Below are 10,629 nucleotides of genomic sequence, written 5' to 3'. Positions count from 1 at the left end.
ATAATTCAGAATATCTGTTGCAATGCTTGCATGCTCAAATGTGTTAATCGAAACAAAGTACATGAATAACTACCAGGAATGTGGGTTCCTGCCATTAGGGAATAACGTACATGAATTGTGATGTCAGTTTAATAACGCATTAGGATTGCTATGCACACCAGTCCTTGTAGTGGTGCTGGCCCACGGCAGAAGAATCCAAATAACTAGTCTTCAAGAGACAGAAAGGTGGCCGCACATAAATAATAGCCCGATAATAATCATATTTTATTATTGCAGAGAAATAGAATAAAAACATTGTTTCGGCAGAAGCAAATACCTTCTTCAGGGTAGCGTTGTAAGAATGCACACATTTCTGGGAATTTATTTGTTTTTTTCAAAAATGGCAGAAGTGACTATTAATTTCTTTAAATGCCATCATCAAATTATACAAATGCCTTACACAAAGAAACACGTTTTGGTCTAGTCAGAACAACTGTTGAATGTAATTTTATCTGTGTGTGGGGAGTGTCTTGGAAGGACTGACCACTGACTGACCAATGAAGGGAGGGACTGACCTCTCCATATAAACCAGGGGTGCAGGTGAAGTCCTCTCATCCACAGAATCACACAGCAACCATGAGGTCTCTGGTCTTCATTCTGCTCATCGGAGCTGCTTGTGAGTATAGGCCTAGATCCTAAATACTTACCTTTTTACCTAGACATATTTAAGTTATTTATGTTCAACTGGTTTCTAACTGTTTCGACGTCCCTTTTGTTTATGGAGGACAAAATATCTTATAATGTATTCCATGTGCGGTCTACAGTTGCAGAGGAGGACAAGATCGTCGGAGGATATGAGTGTGAGAAACACTCCCAGCCCCATCAGGTGTCTCTGAACTCTGGCTACCATTTCTGTGGTGGCTCCCTGGTCAACGAGAACTGGGTTGTGTCTGCTGCTCACTGCTACAAGTCGTAAGACAACACTTGATATTTTTATTTGATTTTATATTTTATATTTTATTAAAAAATGTGTCTAGATTAAAATTTTGATTCAGGAAAGATAACTCTATTGATCCCACGGAGGAATTCAGGCACCGGAGACAGCATACTGTAGCTGTTCAAGTTACAGATACAGGTCATTAGACGTACAGTAAGATTCAATCATAGAAGAGTAAGATCACAATAAAAACACCATCAATTATTAATACAAAATATCCAGGGCAGGAATTTGAGGGTACACATTTATCAAAGGGAGACTACCTGCAACCACTGCAGATGTGCTAGCTATATTCTATCATACATAACATACTCATGTACTCAACGTATACGTATTGATTAAAATAACGTTAAAGTGGAGAGGAACTCTATCATGAGCCTAAACGTTCTCACACCTCCCTCTCTCCCTCTCTTTTCCAGCCGCGTTCAGGTTCGTCTTGGCGAGCACCACATCGAGGTTGATGAGGGTACCGAGCAATGGATCTCCTCCTCCCGTGTCATCCGTCACCCCAACTACAGCTCCTACAACATCAACAATGACATTATGCTGATCAAGCTGAGCAAGCCCGCCACCCTCAACAAGTATGTGCAGGCTGTGGCTCTGCCCACTTCCTGTGCCCCCGCTGGCACCATGTGCTTAGTCTCTGGCTGGGGCAACACCCAGAGCTACTGTGAGTATACACGAATCCACGGAGCGCTGCCCTGTAGGTGGCGCCGCCATTGCTGCGGTGTCAGACTCGATCAGCTGCTGCTGCGCGGTGTCAGTCAGCTGCAGTCACTGACTGCTCACGTTACTCTTTTACCTGCTTTTTACTAACTTTTACTAACACTAACTTTACAAAGATGTACAGAAAATCGGGACGAACCTGCGTAGTTTATGGCTGCTCCCAACAGCCAAGCAGGTAAAGAGTAACGTGAACAGACGGACAGAACCGCAGCAGCAGCTGACTGAGTTTGACACCGCAGCGATGGCGGCGCCACCTACAGGGCAGCGCTCCGTGGATTCGTGTATACAGTAGCACCTGTTACCGGTGAATTGTATACAGTATATACCATAACAATTATCTACCATATACCATAACAGGTCATGTGGATAAAATAAACACAGTTCCAAAACCATAACGCATAACATACAATATGACACTGGCCATTGACTATTTCTGTAAAATAATCAGTAGGCCAAATCTCTCCAGTGTGTGTGTGTGTGTGTGTGTGTGTGTGTGTGTGTGTGTGTGTGTGTGTGTGTGTGTGTGTGTGTGTGTGTGTGTGTGTGTGTGTCTTCGTTACTCTTCATCATCTTCATAACAATCTGTTTTAGAAACATTGACATGAAAATCAATTATAATCATAATTCATCCTTAATGCAATTTACGATTTGACAAAATATTGATTAGGATGTACTTTTCCTCTGTTGTTTTTAACCATTTCCACTTTGACCTGTATGTACCACAGATGATGACAGTGACAAGCTGCAGTGCCTGGACCTTCCCATCCTGTCTTTTGATGACTGTGACAACGCCTACCCTGGCATGATCACTGACGCCATGTTCTGTGCTGGATACCTGGAGGGAGGCAAGGACTCTTGCCAGGTACTGTAGTCAACAAGGTTCACCTGCAGAGGTCCTCCTTCTCCACCAAATAAATAGTAAAGCAGTGTGCCAGAACAGCCTGTAGGGTATTCCTTTCACAGTATTGATGGTCTTGATGTTGAATTGTATTGAGAATTTAATTTATGTCTTGTTCCACTTTCCTCCTCTTTCTCTTTTGTTTCTCTCTCCTCCTCTCTCTCTCTCTCAGGGTGACTCTGGTGGCCCTGTTGTGTGTAATGGTGAGCTGCAGGGTGTTGTGTCCTGGGGATACGGCTGTGCTGAGAAGGGCAACCCCGGTGTCTACGCTAAGGTACAGTATGCCTCAAACGTCTTATTTATGAGTTGTGTGTCTTTATTTACATATTATCCACAATGTTGAGGAAGCTCAAGAATATTACTGCCTGTTGCAACAACAGCTGTTTATCATTCAAAGCATGAGAAATAAAACCCTGAACCATAACATTGTAACAAATACAATACACAACTATAAATGTAGATCAAAACCAAGCTGAGTATGCTAAACCTTTCTGTGTCCATTTTCAGGTGTGCCTGTTCAACGACTGGCTGGAGCAAACCATGGCCAGCTCTTAAGTCTGATCCTACCTCTGTATGCCTATGTTACAACTACCATCACCTCAGCCGTCATACCTCAACCACTCTACCTCCAGTATTTTTTAATCTTGCATAATAAAGTATTTCAGACTTAACTTTTACTTTGTAGTATTTTCATTGTGTTTTTACTCCCCAAATATATGATTGTCTCCCATTCATATTACATTATTATAGCAAATTGGAATTTGTAAAATCAGCATATCATTTGCCTGCAGTGTAGTTCGGAATTTAACCACTTAAACCCTCTAAAAATAATACTTAGTTTACAGGGGTCAGCTCTATACTTGGTTGGCTCTTTTTTCCCTTCTACAGCAACACTCTTCACCAAAAATAGCCAATATTCAAGTTCACAATACGTCAACTCAACTCAACTCAAATTGTATTTATAGAGCACATTTTACAATGACCAAGGCCAATTTAAAGTTCTATAGATGGATTTCCGCGCGACGTCATCACAGAGCAGAATGCGCAATCTGCGCATGCCCGGGTGAAAGGCGCGTTCGAAAATACAGCCCTGAGCGGCAGTGAGCGCACTGGCCAATACAAACTAATAGGCGAGTGTGCTCCGGTGCGTAATTTCCAAACGCACCCATAGGCTTCCCCCTCCTCTGCGCGGTCATATTCCTCTCATGTTTACTAACAGGAAACCCGTCTATACAACACAGCAGGAGAACAACAATGACACAATAAGATATACATGCAGCAATTGAGTACAAATTAAATATGCACAGCAGAAAACAGTGAGATGGAATCTATGGTCATGGGTGCCAGATTTGACTGTTTTCAAAATTCAGAGAAAATAAATGTGTCTTCAATAATGATTTAATGGACTGGGAAGCTCTTATGTTAAGTGGCATGCTATTCCAGAGCCTCGGGGCAGCAGCAGCAAAGTCTCGATAACCTCTGGTCTTTTTCCTGGTCGTGAGCTGAGGCAGTAGCAGCTGGTCGGCTGACCTTAGAGGTCTTGGTGGAGTGTAGTCCTCAATAAGGTCTTTGAGGAAGGTGGGGGCAAACCCATTCCTCAATTTAAAAGGAAACTTTAAAAGCTTAAAATCAATTCTAAAGCGGACCGGAAGCCAATGAAGAGAGGCCAGAACAGGAGTAATGTGATCGCGCGTCTTTGACTAGTGAGGAGGCAGGCAGCGGCATTCTGGATGAGATGCAAACACCTAAGCAGTGACTGGTCTATGACGACATAGTAGTCCAGGGGCCAAACCATATTTTGGTACCACCTAAGGTGACCGTAAAGTTTTTGTATTTTTGTCTTCCTACATGTCTCTAGTTTATATTTTGGTATGATAACCCTTCCGATCTTGTAGCTTAATGGCAGTTATCACTACCTACCGGCTAATGTATCCGGTAGGAGACACAAAGTAGAATCTTTGTGTCTCCTACACCCAGGCATCAAATTATTGCGACAAAAAACTAAATATATCCATGTATTCAAGGCTTCATGGGGTGTGCAATTGATAGAAAATAAATATTTTTTGGGGTGAACTCCTCTTTAGGTTTCCCAGGGGGACTCTCTACCCATTCAGCTATGACCACCCTGGACCGAAGGAGGGTAAACTTTTACAAGCTTATGGAAAGCAGTCTTTTTGCAAACACCAAAAATCTGAGAAGTTATCAATTGCACACCCCATGAAGCCTTGAATACATGGATATATTTTGTTTTTTGTCGCAATAATTTGATGCCCGGCTGAAGGAGACACAAAGATTCTACTTTGTGTCTCATTAACTAAAACTAGAATGAGAGAACATATCACTCCAGTTCTAGCTTCACTACACTGGCTCCCGGTTGTTTTTAGGATTGATTTTAAAATTCTTTTAATAGTTTATAAAGCTCTAAATGGTCTGGCACCTTCCTACCTCTATGACTGCCTAGAGAGACATGATCCAAACCGGACCCTCAGGTCTTCAAGTGCTGACCTACTCGAGGTGCCTAAAATGACATATAAAAAATACGGTGAAGCAGCATTCTGCTTTTACGGACCAACAGTGTGGAATAAACTCCCATTACACCTAAAACAGGCAGCCTCTGTCGATAGCTTTAAAGCACAGCTCAAGACCTATTTCTTCACTCTTGCTTTTAGCTGACTCTTTGGTTGATTTTTAAGTCCTCACTGTATTGCCTATTTTAATGTTTTATGCTTTTGCTTTTATTTTATTTTATTTTTTGTTTGCTTTATTGTTAAATTGGTTGTAACTGTAACTGTATTCTTGCTCTGTAAAGCACTTTGCGCTGCATTTCATGTCATGAAAGGTGCTATACAAAATAAAGTTTATTATTATTTATTATTATTATGTGTATCATACCAAAATATAAACTAGAGACATGTAGGAAGACAAAAATACAAAAACTTTACGGTCACCTTAGGTGGTACCAATTTGTGAAAATATCAGTGTTGGCCCCTGGACTATAGAGTGAATTGCAGTAATAGTTGAAAAAAAGGCGTGGATCACTCTCTCAAGGTCGCTGGGAGAGAGATAAAGCTTGACCTTTAGGCGCAGTTGGAAGAAACTAGATACCTTACCACATCCTTACCACTGACCTGCTTATCAAATTTGAAATTGGCATCGAAGATGACACCAAGATTTTTGACATAAGCGTGGATGTCTGAGCTTAGAAGGTGCCTGGGGGGGACATAAGAGTCAGAGCCAAATTAGATCACTTCCGTCTTGCTTTCGTTTAAAGGAGAATTTGCCCGACGGTTTTATTACCTCTAAATCGCGTATTTTAGAGCAAGGACCATAGGCGTGGGTTTTTAACTGCGGCGTGCCCGTTATGGAGTTATGAAATTTCTCTACTGTACCACTCCTCCAAGGATATCATAACAAACATAATAAAAAAATGATGCGAAATTCTCCTTTAATTCTAAGAAGTATTGTCAGGATCCGTGTCTTTGTATCGTATTTTGTAGTATCGCTCCTATTGTTTCCTGTTCTTGTACTTTTATTGTGTAGTTATGTTCCTAGTGTTTCCTGTCTGCCCTAGTGTTTGCTACCTGTCTTGTCTCATCTCCCTGTGATTACTTGTTTCACTTGTGTCTTGTTAGTCTGTGTCTATTTAAACCCCCCGTATTCAGGGTTTCTTTGCCAGATTATAGTTAATGTCATGGTGTGTCCTGCCCTTGTATGTCCTGCTTTAATGTCAGTTTGTGTCCTGAGTTTATTAATAAATCTTCATTGAACCTTCTCTGCCTGCCTGCCTGCCTGCCTGCCTGGTTCTGCACTTGGGTCCAAAACTTGTCTCATATCGTGTATGTCCATCCAGTCCTTTATGCCTTTTAGGCAGGGGTTGGCGTGAGTCACTAGAATTTGTGGGGGCAGGTAGATCTGGATGTCATCCGCGAAGCCGTGAAAGGATACATTGTGCTTCTCAATGATAGACCCTGTCACCCTAGGGGCAGCAAATATAACAAAAAGAGGACAGGGATCAAGATCGAAACTTGGGGGACCCCGCATGTGAGAGGGCCCTTGGTGGATGTGAAGTCACCTAACTATAATTATGGAAAAACTCCTATCAGATAGATATGACTGAAACCATTTAAGGGCGGTGCCTGTAATGCCTACGTAATGTCTTAACCTATCTAATACAATTCTATGGTCGATTGTGTCAAAGGCTGTGCTCAAATCTAACAGCACTAGGACAGCAGAATTACCAGAATCAACTATCAAGAGTAGGTTATTATAAAGTTTTATAAGATCGGTTTCAGTACTGTGGCCAGGCTTGAATCCAGATTTAAAATTTTCATGGATGTTATTGGTGGTTAAAAACAACTGTAGCTGGGCGTAGACCACTCTTTCTAGGACCTTCGAAAGGAATGGGAGTTAGGAGATAGGTCTCAGCGGTTCCCAAACTTTTTGGGCCGTGCACCCCCTGTTACCTCCCAACCTACAGTAGCTGTCCAAAGTACAATGGGCACAAACAAAGTCACAACTTTGAAACTGTTGCAAGCTTCATACCATACAGTACAAGTTTTTCTCTGGATGTTATAGGAAATGCTGCTAGAGTGGATAGGTATTAACCACTTGAAACTATAGCATCCCTATTCTGGGGGGAACATTCACATATTAAAATAGCAGATCTACAAGCTTCACAATATGACTATTTTTGGTGAAGAGTTTTGGTGTAGAGGTCAACTAGGATTATTTTAGTAGGTATATAGAGGGTTTAAGTCATTCAATACTGAACAGGCAAATGATATGCAGATTTTACACATTCCAATTTGCTATAATAATATAATATAAGTGGGAGTACAAACGCAATGAAACCAATAACAGCAAAGTTAAACTTAAAATACTTTATTTTGCAAGATGGAAATATAATTCAGTGAGATGGCAACACTGGAGGTAGAGTGTTTGAAGTATGACGGCTGAGGTGATGGTAGTTGTAAGATAGGCCTACAGGAGGTAGGATCAGACTTAGGAGCTGGCCATGGTTTGCTCCAGCCAGTCGTTGAACAGGCACACCTGAAAATGGAGAGAACAAGATTTAGCATACTCAGATTCTCTCATGTATTTTTAGGGTGTATTGCACTTATAGTTCCAGATTCCAGGGTATTATGGTCGCATGCATTACAGCTGTTGGGGTTTAGATTTCACAGTTCTTTTGTTGGCCAAGCAGATAGACGACTCAAAGATGTAAATATTTGAAAACCACAAAAAATAGTATTTATTAAATATAGTATTTAATAATAAAATATTCAAATATGTTTTACACAAAATCAAATGTTGTATGGTAATATTTCACCAGAAGGCTGGATGGCTTGGTTCCAGGCTTAGAATAATTTAAATAAATATTTTCGGGAATCTCTATGGGGAAAATGAATGGGATTTCTATCTGCGGAACCACAAAATGGCCTCCACTGCTGTGCTCTATAGCAGCAGCTGCTGTGTAGTGATAAGAAGGCCTTGCTTTTATGAATGACTTGTCTGACTTTGACTTTGACTTCTATATAAAGACAAAAACAGAAAAACAGAAACTCATAAATACAATACATACATACAACTCAAAAATAAGATGTTTGAGGCATACTGTACCTTGGCGTAGACACCAGGGTGGTCCCTCTCAGCACAACCGTATCCCCAGGACACAACTCCCTGCAGCTCACCATTACACACAAAGGGGCCGCCAGAGTCACCCTGAGAGAGAGAGAGAGGGAGAGAGAGAGAGAAAAGGGGAAATGAAGAGGCACAAAATGAAAGTCATAAATTAATTTCTCAATACAATTATAAGATCAAGACCATTATTATTGTAAAAGGAATGACCACTAGGCTGTTCTGACACTCTGCTTTACTATTCAGATGCATTGGTGGAGAAGGAGGACCTCTGCAGGTGAACCTTGTTGACTACAGTACCTGGCAAGAGTCCTTGCCTCCCTCCAGGTATCCACCACAGAACATGGCATCAGTGATCATGCCAGGGTAGGAGTTGTCACAGTCCTTCTCAGACAGGATGGGAAGGTCCAGGCACTGCAGCTTGTCACTGTCATCATCTGGGGGTACATACAGGTCAAAGTGGAAATGGTTGAAAACAACGAAGGGAAAGTAAATCTCAATCTATGCTTTTATCGCAGCATAGAATAAGAATGCAACATAGCATTAAGGATTCAACCATTATGATGACATTTAATGTCAAAGTCCCTAAAACAGATTATTATGAAGATAGGCCTGCCTAATGTATAATGTGTAAATATTATACAGAACTGAATTGTCATGGATCATTTTGATGTACTTTTTCTCAGGTTCACCAGTGACTGAGCGTAACTTTTTAAACAGGTGCTATACTCACAGTAGCTCTGGGTGTTGCCCCAGCCAGAGACTAAGCACATGGTGCCAGCGGCGGCGCAGGAAGTGGGCAGAGCCACAGCCTGCACATACTGGTTGAGGGTGGCGGGCTTGCTCAGCTTGATCAGCATGATGTCATTGTTGATGTTGTAGGAGCTGTAGTTGGGGTGACGGATGACACGGGAGGAGGAGATCCACTGCTCGGTACCCTCATCAACCTTGATGTGGTGCTCGCCAAGACGAACCTGAACGCGGCTGGAAAAGAGAGGGAGGCGTGAGAAAGTTAAGGTTCATGTTGAGTTCCTCACCACTTTGTAGCCTACTTATCATTTAATGACATTTTAATCAATAAGTATGGTTGATTATAAAGTATGATAGAATATAACTAGCTACACATCTACACTGGTTGCAGATGTCTTCCTTCTCTTCCATTGAGAAATGTGTACCCTACATAATCAAACAACATAAACATAAGACCACGGTAAGGATGATTTTATTCAAATACTTACTGTAGCATAACTATCAGTGAAATAAGGAGGTAGAAATATTGGTTAAAAGTAAGAGGTAGAGGAGGTTTAATCAGTTGGGGCAGTGTGGGCTGGGCATCAAGGCCATTGTGGCCTCAGGGCGTATCATTTTTTGAGGGACAGAAGGCCAAACTGAGGGGGCATGGCCTTCATAGCCTGTATGAAATTCATGCCCTTGATTGTATATTTTTTATTGATAATTGATGGTGTTTTTATTGTCATGTTACTCTTCTATGATTGTATATCTATCTATCTATCTTTCCTAATTGAGGTATTCTTACAGTATGCCTCATGACTCATGAGGTGAGTTAATCTAAATTAAAATCCAGACAACAAAATATAAAAATATCAAGTGTCGTCTTACGACTTGTAGCAGTGAGCAGCAGACACAACCCAGTTCTCGTTGACCAGGGAGCCACCACAGAAGTGATAGCCAGAGTTCAGAGACACCTGATGGGGCTGGGAGTGTGCCTCACACTCATATCCTCCGACGATCTTGTCCTCCTCTGCAACTGTAAACACACATGGAACGCACATACATTATTAGATATTTTTTTCCTCCATAATAAACAGAAGGGAAGTCGAAACAGTTAGAAACCAGTTGAACTTACAAATAAATCACTTAAATATGTCTAGGTAAAAAGGTAAATGTCTTTAGGATCTAGGCCTATACTCACAAGCAGCTCCGATGAGCAGAATGAAGACCAGAGACCTCATGGTTGCTGTGTGATTCTGTGGATGAGAGTACGGTACTTCACCTGGACCCCTGGTTTATATGGAGTGGTCAGCCCCTCCCTACAGTGGTCAGTCCCTCCCTACAGTGATCAGTCCCTCCCTACATTGGTCAGTCCCTCCAGGACACTCCCCACACACTTGGTGGACCAATCAGGTCCACCAAGTGTGAAAACATTATTCAACAGTTATACTGACAAGACCAAAATGTGTTGCTCCTGTAAGGAAATTGTACAATATGATGATCTCAGTGTTTAGCAATATTACTTAGGAAAGTAAGATGTTATGTATTACTTATTACTCTGTATCAAGAGTAATACATTATATATATTACATATTATAGTGTGTTAGTCAGTGTTAGTGACAAAGTGTTAGTGACTAACACTGAAGAAGGCCTGCCGAAA

The 10,629-nt window shown here is 41.4% G+C and overlaps 2 protein-coding genes across 2 annotated transcripts; one reads left to right on the top strand and one right to left on the bottom strand.

Annotated features, from left to right (window-relative positions):
• Window positions 1-600: 600 nt before the first annotated feature.
• On the top strand, window positions 601-3,167 carry LOC311042527 (trypsin-1-like). Its single transcript, XM_084053309.1, has 6 exons — window positions 601-655; window positions 804-951; window positions 1,396-1,646; window positions 2,428-2,564; window positions 2,773-2,874; window positions 3,108-3,167. The coding sequence occupies exons 1-6, from the start codon at window positions 616-618 to the stop codon at window positions 3,153-3,155; spliced, it is 726 nt and encodes a 241-aa protein (XP_083909435.1). The 5' UTR covers window positions 601-615; the 3' UTR covers window positions 3,156-3,167.
• A 4,362-nt stretch (window positions 3,168-7,529) lies between these two features.
• Window positions 7,530-10,231, bottom strand: LOC311042531 (trypsin-1-like). The gene is made up of 6 exons (XM_084053313.1): window positions 10,171-10,231; window positions 9,858-10,005; window positions 8,971-9,221; window positions 8,538-8,674; window positions 8,220-8,321; window positions 7,530-7,649 (listed from the first exon to the last, which is right to left on the bottom strand). Exons 1-6 carry the CDS (start codon window positions 10,208-10,210, stop codon window positions 7,602-7,604), a joined length of 726 nt encoding a protein of 241 aa, XP_083909439.1. The 5' UTR covers window positions 10,211-10,231; the 3' UTR covers window positions 7,530-7,601.
• Between the last annotated feature and the right edge of the window lie 398 nt (window positions 10,232-10,629).

Source organism: Gymnoscopelus microlampas (assembly GCF_963454915.1).
Source record: "Gymnoscopelus microlampas genome assembly, chromosome: 3".
NCBI lineage: Eukaryota > Metazoa > Chordata > Actinopteri > Myctophiformes > Myctophidae > Gymnoscopelus > Gymnoscopelus microlampas.
This window is presented reverse-complemented; position numbering and strand designations above follow the sequence as displayed.

Coding starts and splice junctions, on each gene's coding strand:
- LOC311042527 (XM_084053309.1), top strand. CDS start 616: ATGAGGTCTCTGGTCTTCATTCTGCTCATCGGAGCTGCTT. Junction 952..1,395: donor GCTGCTCACTGCTACAAGTC/GTAAGACAACAC, acceptor TCTCTTTTCCAG/CCGCGTTCAGGTTCGTCTTG. Junction 2,565..2,772: donor GAGGCAAGGACTCTTGCCAG/GTACTGTAGTCA, acceptor TCTCTCTCTCAG/GGTGACTCTGGTGGCCCTGT.
- LOC311042531 (XM_084053313.1), bottom strand. CDS start 10,210: ATGAGGTCTCTGGTCTTCATTCTGCTCATCGGAGCTGCTT. Junction 10,006..10,170: donor TCTGCTCATCGGAGCTGCTT/GTGAGTATAGGC, acceptor GTGTGTTTACAG/TTGCAGAGGAGGACAAGATC. Junction 8,675..8,970: donor GGGCAACACCCAGAGCTACT/GTGAGTATAGCA, acceptor ATGTACCCCCAG/ATGATGACAGTGACAAGCTG.